Source organism: Monomorium pharaonis, chromosome 10, assembly GCF_013373865.1.
Source record: "Monomorium pharaonis isolate MP-MQ-018 chromosome 10, ASM1337386v2, whole genome shotgun sequence".
NCBI classification, from domain to species: Eukaryota; Metazoa; Arthropoda; class Insecta; order Hymenoptera; family Formicidae; genus Monomorium; species Monomorium pharaonis.
The window spans coordinates 15,742,180-15,761,430 of NC_050476.1; the positions used below are offsets into that span (position 1 = coordinate 15,742,180).

General features: G+C 47.0%; 1 protein-coding gene across 1 annotated transcript; it reads right to left on the minus strand.

The window, feature by feature from the left end:
• On the minus strand, nt 1–5,158 carry LOC105840543. Its single transcript, XM_036292577.1, has 2 exons — nt 1,755–5,158; nt 1–1,618 (listed from the first exon to the last, which is right to left on the minus strand). Exons 1-2 carry the CDS (start codon nt 5,156–5,158, stop codon nt 1–3), a joined length of 5,022 nt encoding a protein of 1,673 aa, XP_036148470.1.
• Nucleotides 5,159–19,251: the final 14,093 nt, after the last annotated feature.

The window sequence follows — 19,251 nt, forward strand, 5'->3', positions numbered from 1 at the left end:
CTACTCGGTCGAAGGTCCGGGCTGACTCGCGGTATCCTCATCCTGTTGTACGACGTCGCAATCGTGACGCGGCAACGGCACGATCTTGACCACCGGTCGCTTGAGTGTTGTGGTGGCCGTACGCACTGTGACCACCCTCACCATCCCGTCGTCACCCGGATGGACCCCGACGATGCGTGCCAACGGCCATCGGCATGGTGGGAGGGCCTCTCCTCGGAGCAGACACAGATCGCCCACGAGAGGATTTGGCTCCGGCCGGCACCACTTGGGTCGCACGGCGAGCGCGTGTAAGTATTCGGCCGACCATCTGCGCCAGAAATCGTCTCGCATTTTTTGTAGGCATCGCCATCGGGTGAGACGATTGGACGGCTCCGAGGCCAGTGAGGGCGCCGGCACAACCTTGAGCGCGGCTCCCGTTAAGATATGGCCAGGAGTCAAGGCCTCCAAGTCCTCAGGATCATCGCGGAGTGCCTGTAACGGGCGAGAGTTTAGACAGGCTTCAATCTGGGACAGGACAGTGCTCAGCTCTTCGAAGGTAAGCGTAGCTTCTCCTATAACGCGTCTGAGGTGATGCTTAACCGATTTTACGGCGGCCTCCCACAGGCCCCCAAAGTGAGGAGCAGCAGGGGGGTTGAACTTCCACTCCACGCCCTTGGTTGCCAGGGCGTCCACGAGGCTCGGGTTTTCCGTGACGGCGGCTCTGAATAAGGCTCGCAGCTGGGCGTCGGCTCCTACAAAATTGGTGCCTCGATCGCTGTGCAAGGTTCGGCACAACCCTCTACGAGAAACGAAGCGGTAGAAGGCCGCCAAGAAGGCCTCGGTGGAGTAATCCGAGACCAGCTCAAGATGCACGGCTCGCGAGGAAAAGCACACAAAGATAGCCATAAAGGCCTTGTGAGCTTTGTGTCCACGGCCCGGCGCAGTGCGGACCAGGATGGGTCCCGCGTAGTCCACCCCCGTATGCGTGAACGGTCGAGAGACGGTGACGCGCGAAGGGGGGAGCTGCCCCATCAAGGGGTGCGGTGAAGCCGCCCGCCATCGCACGCAAGTCACGCAACGGTGGATGTGGCGCCTGATCTCCTGTCGGCCTCCAGGGATCCAGAAACGTTGCCGAACCAGGCCCAGGGTGAGCTGGATCCCGCCGTGCATGGTCTCCAGGTGGTAGGCGCGAATGACGAGAGCAGTTAGGTGCGACCCTCTAGGTAGGATCACCGGGTGACGCTCGTCCGGGCTCAAGATGGCATGTTTGAGCCGCCCGCCAACCCTAATGATGCCCTGGTCGTCCACAAAGGGGCTCAGTTGGGCGAGAGCGCTGCGGTTCGGCACCCCCGCTCCCCTGATCAGGGCACGCCGTTCCTCGGAGAACCAGACCGCCTGCACGACCCGGATCCAACGCTGTTGCGCCTCCTCAAGCTCCAACGGGGCGAGCCCGGCAGTGGGCGCAGGAGGTCGCTTGCGGCATGCGACCAGCCAGCGAGCGCACCACGCGGTCACCCGCAGCAGTCGCGACAGTCGGGAGAAGGCGCGCAGTATCTCAGGCTCCTCGGTCGAGGCGGTCGTCAGGTGGGTCCTGGTCCTTTCCTCCGGCGGCGACTCCACCACCGGCGGCTGGTTAATCCTGGGAGAGCCAAGTCGGTCCGGTCCACCACAGTGAATGCGAGAGGAGTTCCCGGGGAGTTAGACCCCGGGAGGCACAATCCGCAGGGTTCTCGCATCCGGCCACGTGTCGCCACCGACCCTCCGGAAGGACCCGCTGGATCTCGGCTACGCGGTTGGCGACGAAGGTCTTCCACCGGGAGGGGTGTCCCTGGATCCAGGCCAAAGTCACCGTGGAATCGGACCACAGATAGAGTGGGGCGCCGTGAAGTCCCATGACTTCCGTCACGTGCGCCGTCAGCTTGGCCAGGAGCGTCGCCGCGCACAGCTCGAGACGGGGGAGTGACACCGGCTGCACGGGGGCCACCTTGGTTTTAGCCTGCAACAAAAGAACGCGCCGACCGCCCGCCGCGAGCGGCGTTCGAAGATACACCGCCGCAGCGTAGGCTCTCTCCGAGGCGTCGGCGAAACCGTGGATCTCCAGGTCTGCGCCGGCACGGACGGTGGACAGCCAACGCGGCACGCGCAGCTGCTCCAGCAGGGGCAACTCCTCCAGGATGAGCCGCCACGACCGCTCCTCCGTCGGCGCCACCGGTTGGTCCCACTCGAGGTGTTGCAGCCACAGCGTCTGGATGATGATCTTGGCCGCGATTACCACTGGCGCCAGCCATCCCATGGGGTCGAACAGCCGGGCAGTCTGCGATAGCACGGAGCGCTTGGTCACGAGCTCCGTTGCCAAAGGTTGAACCCGGAAGCTGAAATAGTCCCGTCGCGGATGCCACAACAGCCCCAAGGCCGAATGGTCAGCGTCGGCTTCCCAGGCGCGGAGGTCCTTAATTTGGCGATGGTCGGGGGGAACGCCCAGCAAGACCTTTTCAGAGTTAGCCGCCCACTTGCGGAGGGGGAAACCCCCGGCGCTGCAGAGTCCCACCAGCTCGTCTCTCAAGGATTGCGCCTCGGCAAGAGTGTCCGCTCCCGTCATGATGTCGTCCATGTAAGTGTCGCGCCGAAGCGCGACAGCGGCGTGCGGGAAGCGCGTCTCCTCGTCGGTGGCCAACTGTCGGAGCGTCCGGATGGCGAGAAAGGGCGCGCACGCCAGACCGTAAGTAACGGTGCACAGTTGATATTCTTGCACATCCCGGGAGGCGCCTGATCGCCATAAAATCCTTTGCAGGTCTCGGTCCTCAGGATGCACCAGGATCTGGCGGTACATTTTCTCCACATCGGCAGCCAGCACAAACCGGAACTGGCGCCATCTCAATAGCACGTCGGCCAGTGCCGGCAGGAGGTTCGGACCAACGGAGAGGTAGGCGTTAAGGGAGTCGCCTGTCGGCAAGCGGGAGGAGCCATTGAAGACCACTCGAATCCTCCTCGCAGTCGGGATCCCCTTGAGGACACCGTGGTGAGGCAGGTAGCAGAGTCTCCTCGACGCGTCGTCCAGTGGCGGGCACGCCACCATATGGCTCAACTGCTCATATTCACCCATGAAGGTGTGGTAGAGTTGGCGCAGTTCGGGGTCGCTCCGGAAGCGGCCCTCCATGCAGCGGATCAGGCGCTCGGCGGCGCGACGGGTCCCGCTCAGCGGGGGCAACTCGGGGGCCACCGGGAGGCGCACCATGTACCGACCGTCAGGCTGGCGGGTGTGAGAGGTGGCGTAAAAGTCCTCGCACTGCTGCTCCTCCGCCGTGAGAAGTGGCAGCCCACCGGGAGGCTCCTCCTGATGCCAAAATTGCCGCACGAGCTCGGTAAGGTCAGCGTCGCCCAAGTGGCACTGGTGAACCGACACGGTAGCGACGAGCGCGGAGGCGTCGACCACACCGGAAAGGATCCAGCCCAGGGCGGTACGCTGGGCAATCGGAGCTTGGGGGCCGCCCTTGCGCAGACCGTCCTCGATAATGGTGGAGTATACGTCGGCGCCCAGGAGGATGTCGATTGGATCGCCAGCGCGGAAGTCGGGGTCGGCTAGACTCAAGTCGCGAAGATGGGGCCAGTCATCCGGGGTCGCCGCGACGCGAGTTCCATACGCCGAGATACGCGGAAGAACGAGGGCCGAGACGCGCAAAGTAAAGGTAGAAGTGGATGAGCTCATTTCCAGGCTGACGCGTCCGCGGGTGGCTCCGGTCCGCTGACCGCCAACACCGTATACGGAGACCGAGGCTGGCAGGCGTGGGAGACGTAGCCTTTGCGAGAGGGTCTCGCTGATGAGTGAGAGCTCGGACCCAGGGTCGATCAGCGCGCGGGCAGCGTGTTGATCGCCGTACCTGTCGGTCACCCTGACACGGGCTGTGGCCAGCAAGACTGCAGCTGCTCTCTCCTCATGTTGTTGTACGTGGTGAGACGACGCGGTGGTGTCACCCGGAGGGCTGGCCTTGGAGTATGCGTCGTGGATGGTAGTGTGGTGTCGCGCGCTGCACGCCAAGCATGACTTCTTCGACTGGCACTCCGACAAGGGGTGCCGACCCAGACAGTTGATGCACAACTGGTGGCCCTCCACAAACTCTTTCCTCTGGACGGGCGTCTTCTTCTGGAAGTCGCTGCACTGCAAGACGTAATGGTCCTTCTGGCACGCAGGACAGCGGCCCTTCCTTTGTTGGTTCTGCGCCAGGTTCGAGCGAACCGCTCGAGAGGACCCGGTCGTCGGCTTGGCGGGTGTCGTGGCTCCAGCCTCGCCCCTCGCGGAACTGAGCGCTTCCACCGTTCGCAGGCGGCGCTCGAGGAACTCGCGGAGGTCCTCGTATGTCGGTGGTTCCCGGGAATTGCTCGCGTCATCCTCCCACTCTCGGCGGGACCTAGCATCCAGCATCTCGATTACAGTGTGCACGAAGAAGTCGTTGTCGTACGCGGTTTTCCGGCCGATGCTCTCCAAATTTCCCGCGGTTCGCAGCATGCAGTGGACCAGGCGCTTTAAGTCTGCCACGGACTCGCCCTTTATCTTCGGGGTCGCGGTGAAGGCGGAAAGGCACGAGCGCACTAGGACGCGCTTGTTTTCGTATCGTTCCTCGAGGATAGCCCACGCTCGCTGGAAGTTCGGACCGATGGTAGGCAAATTTCGGATACGTTCCTCCGCTTCACCCTGCACTCTGGTTTTTAGGTAATGCAGGCGTTCCACGTCGGTCAATGCCGGATGCTGAGCCAGTATGGAGCCGAACAGGTCTCGGAAGGCCGGCCAATCTTCGATGTGACCGGAGAAATGCGGTAGCTCGATGTGCGGAGGCTTCCGCCGGGACCCGCCGTCCGACGGTACGGCGGAGGGGTGGCCCGACCGATCGTCCCCACGTGTACGGAGAGACTCGAGCATGTCCAGGAGGACTCCGCGCTGCTCGACGACCATATCTTCGGCGGCAGCGAGGCGATTGGATCGGAAGTACTCATGTTCCGCAAGGGTTTGTCGGAACTTGGCGCGAATTATGTCGTGGTTCTTTTGGAACTTCGACCAGTTCGACTCAAGGGTTTGAAGGCGAGATTCCACTGTACCTTTTGTGAGCCTTGACGTTCCCAATCTTTTCAGGTTCTCCTCGGTACGGGCGATGCGCCCCAGCAGCTCTGTTTGTGTCTCCAGCATCAATTCGGCCTCCAGACTCGTGCTGGGGTCAACGGCGGAAGCGCGCACGGCCATTGGATAGGATCACGCACAGGTGGACGTTCACACGCGATCCGGCTCGAAGGACCAGAATGTTCGCGACCGTGGGATTCGCTGTAGCGAGGTTGGCGGAATGGCGGGAAAATGACTCAGACTGAGTTCACTTGCACTTTACTTTAATGATAAAGAGTTTCACACAACAAAAAAAAAATATTTACATATAACCAGTTGCCGGACACACCATTAAACTAACGAGCGCGTCGCGGTGCCCGCTAGACGCGGAACGCGCAGAAGGCGAGCGCCGGAAAATCGCGGGCGCTGAGATTGCGCGGCGTAGCGCGGAGAGAGAAAAAGGCGCGAGACGTACGGAAAATTAGTGGTGACAGCGACCCGTTCGCGGTACCGACTCGGCAGATTCTGGCGGCAGGGCGCGAAAAGTGCCCGCTATCGCCCGAGGAGATGACAACGGTCGTTTGGATGTCAGTCGTGATTGGTTCGCTGTCGCCACCACCAATGCAAGATAGTTTTCGTTGCCCAAAAAATGCCCATATAAGGCAATGTTGATATCAAATGCGGCTGCCCTTCGGGCGCCGACCGAAACTCCGGTGTCAACGGACGCGCTCGCGAAAACAAAGCGATCGAGAGAGCCACCGCCGTCACGTTCCAGATGCGTGCGCGGCTGTTAATAAGGATTCCGTTGATACGGAACAATGGTTGATAAACATACTCGATACCGATGATGGGATATATATCAAGACATTGGATGCGGATTACGAAGACATTGAATCTTTAAATAATCTAGATGTTAGTAATACTATACGATGTGAAAAACATGTTAAGAATTGTGCTTTACAAAATGTATTTAAAATATATAACTGGTGGTCGCAACACCAAAATAATTGCAAAATTTTTTCAAAATAAAGAAAAATAAAACGCAATAAAATGTTTATTTCTACCTTTTCCTGTACATATAAGATATATAGATGTATGATGCAGTTTGATAGCTGTACAATGCAGTTTGATAGCTGTACGATGCGGTTCAATAGCTGTATGATGCAGTTTGATAGCTGTACAATGCAGTTTGATAGCTGTATGATCCAGTTTGATAACGGTTAAATAGCTGTACAATGCAGTTTGATAGCTGTATGATCCAGTTTGATAACGGTTAAATAGCTGTACAATGCAGTTTGATAGCTGTATGATGCAGTTTGATAGCTGTACAATGCAGTTTGATAGCTGTATGATCCAGTTTGATAACGGTTAAATAGCTGTACAATGCAGTTTGATAGCTGTATGATCCAGTTTGATAACGGTTAAATAGCTGTACAATGCAGTTTGATAGCTGTATGATCCAGTTTGATAACGGTTAAATAGCTGTACAATGCAGTTTGATAGCTGTATGATGCAGTTTGATAGTGGTTACATAGCGGTTCAATAGCGGATCGATAGCTGTATGATACGGTTTGATAACGGTTCAATAGTGGTTCGATAGATGTATGATGTGATTCGATAGCGGTTCAACCATGATTCGGCAGCTGTATGAAGCAGTTTGATAACGGTTCTTTATCTGTACGATGCGGTTTGATAGCATTTCAATACCATTGCATGCAATGTAATTTCATAGACATATTCGTAAACGTAGTCCTTCGTTAAGGTGTATGCAGGTATACGAGGTGATTAAGGTGAGCTATCATGTCATGATTGAGATATATGATCCCGCGTTCTCTGAAGCCTATCATCATTTTGACAGTCTCGCGACTGTCGTACGGTCTTCTCAGTTCTCCATGTTAGTCGTCTACTGTTTTTTATGGTGTGCATCACGTTGTGTATATCATGCGTGTATATATTCCATTACCCCCCGCATCGCCCATTCCGGGCATTTTGTCGATTGTAGACGCTGATGAAGATGCGGGGGAGGTAGTGGACGAATTTGTAGACCTTCGCGAAGTCTCCGATCGGGAAGAGAATGACAGTGACAGTGACAGTGACAGTCACAGTGATAGTGATAGTGACAATGACGATTTCAGCGGGGATGATGAGCTAGAATTTAATCCCTGCGAAGTCCTCCAACCCCTTGCGGTCCCCAATATGGACTACATGGGGGTATCAGACTTTGAGGAAGAGGATGAGGAGGGAGATAATGACTCTTCCAAGGAGGGGGAGGAGTGACATTAATTACAAGTAGTTTTTATGTAGTCATAGTGTAGTTGTAGTTTTAGTATTCTTGTACTTTCCCACACATACTGTTCTCACTCTCTTTCTCTCATATTCGTATGTGCTCTTTCGCTCAACCGTTCCACGGTGACGGCCACAGCTGTGGAACGTGCCTGTGAAACATGATCCCGGTGGTAAGAGCACCGCGGCGATGGCTGCTGAAAGAGATCGCGTACGGGCGAGAGAAATAGATTCGCAACAGAGGGAGAGCGCAAGCACCGCGGCGGCGGGCGGCGGGCGGCGGGCGGCGGCGGCGGCGGCGGTCGCGGACCCCGATTCCCCCTCTACCGGTCGCGGACCCGAAAATCCCGCGTCAGCAATTCCCGCACCGCGGCCGCGAACCCGAAAATCCCGCGTCAGCAATTCCCGCGCCGCGAGATCCCCCTCCTCACGTGACGTCATGCCCCGCGCGCCTACGAGTTCCCCCCGCACACCCGCTCCCCCCTCGGAGCACCTGGGTTAGAACCGGCTTAGTATTAACTACTCATATGGCAGTCAGAATGAGTGTGAGACAATGTTGACTGTACGTAAATAATTTGGCTTTATTCTGATTCTAGAACATGTGATAGTGTTGTGTGTCGATTGAAACAATAGACCTTGAATACACTTCCTTGTGACGAAGTTACTTGCTTTATTTTATTAGATCTCAGTAAACGTGACTAGTGCCGGGTGTCCATATTGTCGTTCGTGAGTTTTTTTGTCTGCACGCTTAGTATACAAGCAAAAAGAAGCTGAGTTAGCGCCACGATACGGTGGGACTTACGGTCCCCGTTCTAGGAACATTAGTTCACTAACGGTGATGCGAGCACGAATAATTAAACTGTTTGCAAATTAATAATGTTGAACAAAAATGGCAAGTGAAAGACAAATTTTACAACTAAATAAACCAACTTAACATGCCGCCCGTCTTGAAAAGCATAGCTTTACAATAATTTATTAATGATATAAGATATAATCGTGTTATGAATTACAATTTTCTTTAATTGAAAGCAAACAAGATTGACTGGTCTCTTGAAATAGTCTTTGGAACCTAATGGTAACAATTTTGATAATTCCATTCTTTCCTGGATGGATTTTGTAAACACGCCCTGTAGGCCAGTGTAATGGAGTGGTGTTGTCTTCTTGCAAGAGAACTAAGTCTCCTTGTTGAATGGAAACTCCTTGAGTTTGCCACTTGTTTCTTTGTTGAAATTGATTCAAATAATTCTTAGACTATCTGTTCCAGAAGTGTTGTTTTACTTGCTCTACTCTTTGGTAACGACTTACGCGATTTTCAATCATCTAACAGAATAGTTTCTGATATAGCGGCAAGAATGTTTCCCATCAAAAAATGCCCAGGAGAGAGGTAGGAAAAATTATTGAGATTGTTTGATAAGTTAGTCAACGGACGAGAATTGAGGATAGATTCAATTTGTATTACAAGGATTTGCATCTCTTCAATTGTTAACAAAGATGAACTTGCAACCTTTTTTATATGTGACTTAAAGGCCTTTACGGAGGCTTCTCAAATTCCTCCAAAATTTAGTGTCCTTGGAGGAATAAAATGCCATTTAATTCCTTTGGTTGTTGCTGCAGAGAACAATCTTTCTTCAGTATCTTGACTTGTGAATTTAGCCGAGTAGATGGATGGTCTTCCCCTTCTGGCTATGAAATGTTTGAGAACATTCAAAAAATTTTTTATTGTCAGATCTGAAGTGAATTTTAGGTGAACTGCTTTAACTGCAAAGCATACAAATACTGCTACATAAGACATTACTGTCTTGACATTGCGTCTTTTGAACACGAAATTCTCGAACACGAAAAGACCCGCAAATATCTATTCCTACGTTGCAAAATGGACGTGATGGTTGAACTTATTGCTCGGGCAGATTGCTCATGATTGGCTGTCTTGAAACATTTTATGCATATGTGAATGACTTGCCTAATGGTTCTGTGACCGTTCAACGGCCAAAATTTTGACGATTTGATGCTAGGATCTTCTCTACCAAGACGCGTACACACTGTATCAACTTTTACACCAAAAGTTTTCATATTTACGTTACAACCGTAATATTGACGATGTGTAGAAAGCCGATTTGATCGAACTACGGAATTAAAAGTTACAATGATGATATTCTTATTTACTCGTGATTATTGACGTGCTCAGTAAATTTGTCTGGGTAGAATCGATGCGCGACAAAACGAGCAATACTGTAATAAAAGCTTTTTATCGTGTATTCTCAAGAAGCAAAGGACGTTTACCCGTATATTTGCAAACGGACAAAAACAGAATTTGTCGCACAAACAGTGCAAAAGTTTTTGAAAGAAAATGATATCTGTTTTCGAATAACGCGTAATCCCGACATCAAAGCCGCGATGGTTGAACGTTTCAATAGGACATTCAAGGAGAGAATGTGGCGTTACTTATAAAAATACGCGATGCTACATCGACGTTTTGCAAAATATCGTTTGCGTGTACAACTATACCCGTCACTCGTCCATCAAAATGCAGGCGATCGTTACGAGAGAAAATGCGCGAATCGCGCGTGAAAATATATTTCGTCGATGGAACGACGAGGATCAAAGATGTGAATATTGCGTCGGAGATCTCGTTTGCGTCAGTAGATCGAAAACTACCTTCGAGAAAGGATACGAGGCTGGAGATATTTGGCAAACAAGGAGATATTTTGAATTCATCGCGTTCACGAGTGGCGAAAACCTCGCGTGTATGAAGTGAGAGATTTAACGGGTGAAATTATAGGCAATATTTTTATGAACAGGAATTAGCTCGATTCGAGAAGAATTTGCGAGAGAAAAAGTTCATCGTCGAGTAATAAAGAATAGAGGGCGCGGAAAAAATAAACAAGTGCTGGTCCACTGGCGTGGTTATCCTAGTAAGGTTGATACTGTTGATAGTTGGATTTCCGCTTCGAATTTAGTCGCTCTTTGAAATGAGAGACGATCGATTTTACATCTTCCGAGCAATAGCAGTATGCGACATTTTTCGCATAATATGATGACATCTTTCACTACGGAATTACCGCAGACTTTACCTTTGCGTGGCGAATGGAAAGTCGCGCTTATTGTTAGTGAGATTCAATTTCCTAATACTTTTTTCATATAAACAATGACGAAAACAAACTCAGCTTTATTGATATTGATCCAAAGGATAAAGACAAGAAAGTCTTTAAGTTAACAATGATGGAAGTTTTAATATCAGCTGGTATTTAAAAGATATTGATGAACCTTTCCACGATTAATTCCGCGTGGACAAGGTATGGTGCGCATTTGCATTTTGGACATCGTAAAGAGGAGGGGTTTAAAACTTACATCAGCATTAAATGTCCATACGAATGTAAAAAAATTCATCATTTAAACATATCCGACAATCTTCTGAAAATATTCAGTTACACACTCACACTGAAATCTCCACTGGTTGGCCCGCCGTACTACACAAAACTCATGGCATTAAAACCTAACATTAAATTCCACGAAAGATTTCTATACAGCAACTTTTATTAAACTCGATAGAGATAGATATGCTTTCTGGAATGAACAACCTTATAGTTTGATACGCGAAATTTCCAATAAAATGTTCGTTTATTGTGATATTTGCGAATCTTACATAACCGGAGATGTAAAGACTATATACCATTATGGCGAATGAATTTCTGTACGATCGAGATAGATATAAAAGACGAGCTTGATAAAAGTATACCATTTCTCATCGGGATGTTAACGGTGACGTTGCACTTTAGACGTTATAAGTAACTTGGACATTAACAAAAAGTTAAAATAAAATAAATTTAACATAAAAATAGTACTAGAGGAGGAGGAAGAAAAAGAATATTATAATTCAGCAAACATCCGACGGGAATGGATACTGCGAGTTTTCGTCGGATCGCCATGTCAACGCAGACACGGAATCAGAAGTTTTCGCGGTGGATTATTCAGAAAGACACTTTTTTACTTGAATACAGGTGTACGTGCGATCGATAAAGAAACTTTACGTGCAGGTATTAACGTGAGACGATGTTGAAAATACTCCGTTGAAGGGGGCACTCAGAAATCGATTTAAAGAATCTCAAGGAAATCTCAAAAGAAAATCCGAAAAGAAAATTAGAAACTCAATGAAGGGATCGAAATATAAAATATTTTCTCACGAGAGTAGAAGTTAAAACATTTATGTTACATTGGAACCTTGTAGGAGAATCGATAGATAACGTGATCCTCGGACAACTGCCGAAACGCGTAATTGTCGATTTTGTAGATAACAAAGTGTTTAATGGCGATAAAAAATTAAATCCCTTTAATTTTAAAAAATTCCACATAAATTTCTTTTTGCTATACGTCAATGGTATACAAGTCCCCAGTAGACTTCTACAGCCGAACTTCTTGAAAGACAAGCCGCTCTACCTCAAAGCCTATCATATACTCTTTTCAGGAATTCACCGGTATTCACTTTTTGAACGAAAATAATTCTATAAGTAGGGAAGATTATGCCGTTGGATACACGCTTTTCGCTTTCGATCTCACTCCCGATTTATCCGAAAATTTCGCCGGCCATTGGAATCTCGTAAAATATGGCAGTTTATGATTAGAAGTACGATTTGCAAAGTCACTTTCTACGACCGTTAATTGCTTTTCTCTGCCGAATTTGATGTACTAAAAACTCATTTTTCTCGTCAAATTATCGTCGACTTTTGCGGTTAGACTTTTTACGACAGCTAACATATTCGGTAACATTCCGAGCGTAAATTATATCCTCACCACCACCACCTCGGCTACTACTACCACCTCCACGATTCTTTTCGACGATATTTTCAAAATTATACAGAGAAGAGAAATCAGTTTTGTACAAGACACAAAGTCAGTCACACTTTTAAAGAGTTGAAACAAAATTTCAACCATGGACATAATCATTGACATTCAAGGCTTTCGTAATGGCGAAGAAAAATTTATGCCAAAAAACTGCTGTTGTCGCGATTAACGCTCCGATCATGAGTCATTGAATTACGCTGCTATCTTGTTCGTTTGATGAATTGCCCAAGAGATCAAGGCGTAAAAACTAATAGCTTTCGCGAAATTACCATGGTATTGGGTGGTTCGACGGCAAAGCCAATCCTAAGTATTTTGTGGGACAACTATGTGATATTACACGTGAAGTCCGCTACATCTATACCAGAAAACAAGAAAAAGCAGATTACTTGCGTAATCTCAAGAAACGTACATAATCTTGAAGCAAATTCACCGCCATTCAAAAATTTGCCTGATGCCAACAAGCTTGGACATTGTTGCAATTATCACGGATTTCGCACTAGCGCAAAATTTCTTTGCACGTTACGCAAAGCTTACAAATTGAAACGGATTCCGCGAAACGTCCGGGATATACAAAGTTTTTTAGGGCTCTGTTCGTACTTTAAGAAATTCGTGGAAAGTTTCTCGGTCATAGCCAAGCCTTTATATGATATTACTAAAAAGAATACGGAGTTCCAATTCGGGGAGACAGAGAAGCGATCCTTTGAAGCACTAAAAAATCGTTTAATCGACGCGCTCATTCTAAGCATATATTCCCCACGGGACGCAACTGAGCTACATTGCGACGCGAGCACGATAGGTTTCGGCGCGATTTTGATGCAGAGGAATACTGACCGGAAGTTGCACCCAATATTTTATTTTTCCAAACGAACGACCAACATCGAGTCGAAATACTACAGCTTTGAATTAGAGACCCTGGCCATAATTTATGCCCTCCGCCGATTCCGAATATATTTGCTCGAGCTTAAGTTTAAGATAATTATGGACTGCCAAGCATTGAGTCTAACGTTAAACAAAAAAGATATAAATCCGCATATCGCGCGATGGGTGCTTGAAATGCAAGATTTTGATTACACTTTAGAGCACAGATCGGGATCTCGCATGTTACATGTCGACGCGTTGAGCTGGCAAGTATTAGTACTCGAAGATAATTCTTTTGATAGAAATCTTGCCCTATGCCAGAACGATGATCCTGTGATCACCAAAATCCGATCGGATCTAGAGCAGTCGGAAAGCAAATTATTCGAAATGAGGAACGGATTGGTTTACAGAAAACACCGAGATAAAGTTTTATTTTATGTTCCCGCGGCATTAGAGTCGAATATTATTCACAAGTACCATAATGAAATGAGTCATGTTGGGGCTAAAAAAACTCTCCGGAATATTCAAGACTATTACTGGTTCCCGGAGATGAGATCGAAAGTTGAGAAATATATTAAGAGCTACCTTAAGTGTATCGCATTTACGCCGAAATCGGGGAAACCGGAAGAAACGTTGCATAATATACCAAAGGGCGACGTACCGTTTGCTTCGCTGCATATTGATCATTTAGCCTCTAGTTCTCGATCAAAATCCTCTAAGTTTCGTTATATATTTCTGGTTGTCGATGCCTTTACCAAATATCCAAAATTATATGTTACGAAGACTACAAATGCATCAAAAGCCATAAAATGCCTTAGGTCCTATTTCGAGCATTACAGTCGACCGTTGCGAATTATCTCCGATCGAGGTAGCTGCTTTACGTCTCGAGAGTTCGAAGAATTTTTGAAAGACCGAAATATTGAACATGTGAAAATTCCTACCGCCTCACCCCAAGCAAATGGTCAGGTAGAGAGATACAACCGTACGATATTACCGATAATAGCGAAATTAGCCGACGAAAGAAGCACGCATTGGTATAATGTCATCAAAGATGTAGAATTTGCATACAACAATATCGCATCGAAGGCCACGAATGAATGTCCAAGTATGTTACTTTTCGATCTGCATCAGCGAGGAAACGCGATCGATGGTTTGCGAGACGCATTCGAAGCCATCGGACAAATGAAACCGCTTCGCGATTTAACGAATTTACGAAAGCAAGCTAACGAGCGGATTAAGGAAAGCCAGAACGCTAACAAACGCGACTACGATCGGAAGCATAAGGTCGCGGAAAAGTACGAGGTAGGAGACAAGGTTATGATCCAGAATTTCGATAATATGGCAGGAGTTTCGCCAAAAATGGTACTGCAATTTAAAGGGCCTTACCGAGTAAGCCGTGTTTTGAGAAACGATCGTTACGTAATCACGGACATTGAGGGATTTCAATTGTAAACGCCGTATCACGGGACTTGGGAAGCATCGAACATGCGATTGTGGAAACCGGCGCAAACAGAGTAATTTAGGATAATGTTAACGTAAAATTAAGTTAGGTTAATCAATACTACGGCGATATAATAATTGTTTTATTTGCGTTTTATAATTTTGTATGATCTAGTTAAAAATGAAAACTTTCTGTTACATCCAACTTCTCTAAGTTCATTTGTTAAGTTGTTTCTAAGTTTAAAATGTCAATTTGTATCCAAAGGTGGCTTTTATAATTTTCTAATAGTTTTTGTTGCTAAAAAAAGTATCATAAATATTGATGTAATTGCAGTTTATTCTATGAAAAAAATATTGCTTTACATTAAAAAAAAAATTGATAGTGATTTGTTAAATATTGTGTGCTCTATCACTTCCGCCAGTTCAAACAACGTTATTTTGAAAAAAAGTGTTAAAAATTTCAAGTTTAGTTTTTATTGATATAAATAATGACTTTTATATTTTGATATTTACAATTAATCAGCTATATAAAGAGGGATTGGAAGATGGTGCACGGTGATTGTTGGGCAGGAAGAGTGCTCTGGTCATTGGCCTAGTTCACACCGCACGACCTGACCTATGCCCTGATCTATACCGCGACCTAAGGTAAGCTAGTAACAAATTGTTTACATCATGTAGACCTATACATAAGTTTGGACTAGGTAAGTAGTTTATATGTGTATGCTATAAAGCAGACCCATCTATTAGCATTTGCTGGTACACTTACCCGCTTTATAGTACACCACCGTTTACACGCGTTACGTTGTGTGGCCTAAAATGGGTCAGGGATGGTGAATAAGTGACCTGACCCAAACAAGTTCGCGAGTGTTTACATCGTTGTAACTTATCGTGTTTGGGTCGAATATAGTGCATAGGTCGCGGACATTATGTGGTGATAAATTATGAGCACGTTTACACCGTACGTTTAGTCCGCGACCTATACACTATATTCGACCCAACCCTATAGTTCACAACGGTGTAAACGCTCGCAGACTTGTTTGGGTCAGGCCACTTTTTGAAGATCCCTGACCCATCTTAAGCCACACAACATAACGCGTATAAACAGTTTATTAGTAGCCTACTTTAGTCGGGGCATAGGTCAGGTCGCGCGGTGTAAACTAGGCCAGTGAAAAAGATAATGAAGGAAATGATAGTAAACGGAGGAGGTTAAGGAGGTAAAGAAAAGATTTGGACATTGGAGGGAAGGGGAGAGATTTAATGGCACACAGTACAATTAGACACGTTGCAATTGCCCATCGTGCTATTAGACACAAAACATTGCGCACCGTTCAATTGCGCACAGTTAGTTTGGACACAGTTCATTTGGACACAGTTCGATCGGACACCGTTCGATTGGACACAGTTCGATTGGACACAGTTCGATTGCGCACCGTTCGATTGCGCACTGTTTAATTGCGCACCGTTCAATGGCACACCGTTCAGTTGCACACCATTCAGTTGCACACCGTTCAGTTGCACACCGTTCAGTTGCACACCGTTCAGTTGCACACTGTTCAATTGCACACAGTCCAATTGCACACATGTCAATTGCGCACATGTCAATTGCACACAGTATAATCAAACGTATATTAAGGCTGCGTTTCAATATTCACTGTCAGTACTGAAATTCTACAGTGTATGTGACGTAAACTATAGATTTTCAGTACTGGCAGTGAATATCGAAACGCAGCCTAAATATTCATATATTATGGCTGCGTTTACAATGTGTACATAGATTAGCGGCTTGGACGGGGTGGGTGCAGGAGGGGGACCGAAGGCCCCCCTTGCACTCCCCGTATGTATGTGTGTGTGTGTGTGTGTGTGTGTGTGTGTGTGTGTGTTTGTGTGTATGTAAAGCATTCACTGCACTACATGGGTTTGCGACTTAAATGGTGTGCAATTGAACGGTGTGCAATGAAATGGTGCGCAATTGAACGGTGCGCAATCAAACGGTGTCTAATCGAACTGTGTCCAATCGAACGGTGTCCAATCGAACTGTGCCCAATCGAACTGTGTCTAATCGAACGGTGTCCAATCGAACGGTGTCCAATCAAACGATGTCCAATCAAACGGTGTCTAATCGCACTGTGTCCAAACAAACTGTGCGCAATTGAACGGTGCGCAATTGAACGGTGTGCAATGTTTTGTGTCTAATAGCACGGTGGGCAATTGCAACGTGTCCAATTGTACTGTGCGCAAATGAAGGCCTCTCAGAGCGAAGCGCGGGGAGAAGGAAGGAGAGGTAGGGGATTTGAAAGATCGGATTAAGTGCTGGCGGATGAGATAGCAGTTATTTCGAAGAAGATGATAGCGCGCATGAGCAGACGGAGATGGAGAAAGAGAGGACAGGAAGTGTGTGAGACAGAGAGAGGCGCTAGAGGTAAAGAGAGTGAGCCGAGGAGCAGGCAGATGGCGTGACGGGAGGTAGGAGAGGTCAGAATGAGCGATAATTCGATTCATCAATCTACGAGGCGAGAGGCAAGGATTGGTGGAGAACACGGCGCAGGAAGAAGATTGGTGGTTTGGAAAGCAGGAGAAGATTGGGTGACAGGAGCAGAAGGGCCAATAAGAAGAAGGAATGGCGGTAGCGGGTTTGGGAACGTTTATGTTTTCATACGCGTGGTCCGTTAAGGGAAGCGTGAAAGCGGAAAGAGTTAGAAAGTGAAAGTATGAAGAATAATTAATCAATAAAGAAACACGAGTGATGGAGGAGATAGTGAAGAAACTGAAGGAGATAAGAAAAGGAGTAGAGGAGCTGATGGAGGAGATGGGACGTGGAGGGAGAGAAAAAGAAGGAGGAAGTGAGGTTAAGTCAGGCAGGAGGGAGGTGAGAGGGCAGAAACAATGCAGGGTAGACTGGTAAGAGAGGAGGAAAAGGAAGAAAGTAAGAAGAGGAGTGAGATGGAAGAGTTGCGGAGAGAAAGGAAAGCAGTGGCGGAGGGAGCGAGGAGAGGAAGAGAAGGAAAAGGTGGAAAGCAGCAAAAAGAGGGAGGAGCTGTTAGAAGATGAGAAAAAAAACGGGAAAGTACACAAGAAGAAGATAGAGAGAGAAGAGAGTTGCGAAGTAGAGGAGAAGAGAGGGAGAGAGTCAACGAGCCCAATAAGCACGGAGGTAGGAGAGAGAGAGAGAACAAGCAAGGAACGGGAAAAGCAGGTGAACAGGAGGAAGATATGAGCAAGGAGACCGGAAGAAGAGACGGAAAAGATGGTAGAAGAGAAGAAGGATGAACAGGCAAGCGGAAAACGAAGAGGGGGAGAGGAAGAATGAGGGGGAATAGAAGAAGAAGAAAGAGAAAAGAAGAGAGATGAAAGAGAGAAGGAGAGCACGAAGGATGCGGACTAAAAAGGAGGAAGAAAGGCGGTGAAAAGGAGAAGCTAGGTTAGAAGCAAGAATAGGGAAGGGAGGAGAAGGGTGTAAGGACGCATATGGCCAGGTCGCGTGGCAATGATTAAAAAGAAGAAAAGGACGTAAGAGGATAGAGGAAAGGCGGCTGGGAGCGAAGAAGACGGATTGGGAGAGGCTGGAACAGGAGGAGAGAATGAGGAGGTGGTTCGAGGAAGAGAAAGAGGCCAGAAGGAAGAAGAGGGGAAAGGTACATTAATTAGAAAATGTTGAAGATGATAACCAGGAGGTGAGGGAAGACTACGTGAAGATGATTTTGAAGAAGCGGGGAAGAGTAAAAGATTAATCAGTGGAAAGAGAGGAAAGAGAGATGTTATTTGTAAGGTCACATATGGCCAAGTCGCGAAGAGATTAATAAGGGGGATTTATGAATATACGGGCATAGATATGATAATATGTAGTACGGAATATAGGAAGATAGTGATAGAGGGTCGAGAAGGGAAGGGAGGTGTTAGCTGTGAAGCTGCAGATACCAGGGCATATAGGGCTAAAAAGTTATTCTATGTAGAGAAGAAATGAGACTGCAAACTCCGAGGGGACGCAGTATAATAAATATCTATCTGATTGTGAACTAATCAGCTATATTGTACATACTTAGGACTATCAAATTATGCAAAAAATACTTAAAAAATTTTAATGTAATTCGGTAAAATGGACCCTTAAAAGATTATTAAAATATTTTAGTTATTTTTACACTGGTCAACAAAATTAGTGCATAGGAAAAGTTGTGCCAAAATTTTACACAATTTCAAATAAGTGTAACACAGTGAAAAATTATCGCAATTTTATTTTTTAAAAAGCATTTTTAAGCTTAAACTCTCTACTTTCGAATAAATTGCGAATTGAATTATCCCTTTTTCACGAAACGGCACAATTATAAAGCTTGACCCATCAAAATAAAAATTTTTATGCAATTTTGCTGCATTACACCTGCTGTCGAAAAAATTTCGAAAACTTTCTGTTACTTGCATCTTACAGCGGAATTTTTTTCCATCTATCTTGAGTGGTCGTTCATCGCTGTGCGATTTTTTTTAACCGTGTTATTGAGATTTTAACAAAAAATGATCATTTTGATTTTCATCACTTATTACTCGTGAATAAGTCAACGTACAGCGCTCCGCAAAAAAAACCATGGAAAATTGAAAGTTCGTCCTTTTGAATGTAAATTGATAAGTTGGAAAAAGCGCTTAGGCAAATTTAGGTACGAAATTCCACGAGACATTATTGAGAGATGCATAAACATATGAGAACAAGTAGTAATTTACAAAAAGTAAAGTTTGATTAAAGAACGTTAGTATTTATTACTAGGGAGTAATTGTAT

What these genes read in the sequence shown, in the direction of transcription:
- LOC105840543 (XM_036292577.1), bottom strand. Translation starts at nt 5,158, where the DNA reads ATGCTGGAGACACAAACAGAGCTGCTGGGGCGCATCGCCCGTACCGAG. An exon ending in AACCGCGTAGCCGAGATCCA is followed by an intron (nt 1,619 to 1,754) that starts GCGGGTCCTTCC and finishes TGGCTCTCCCAG; the next exon opens with GATTAACCAGCCGCCGGTGG.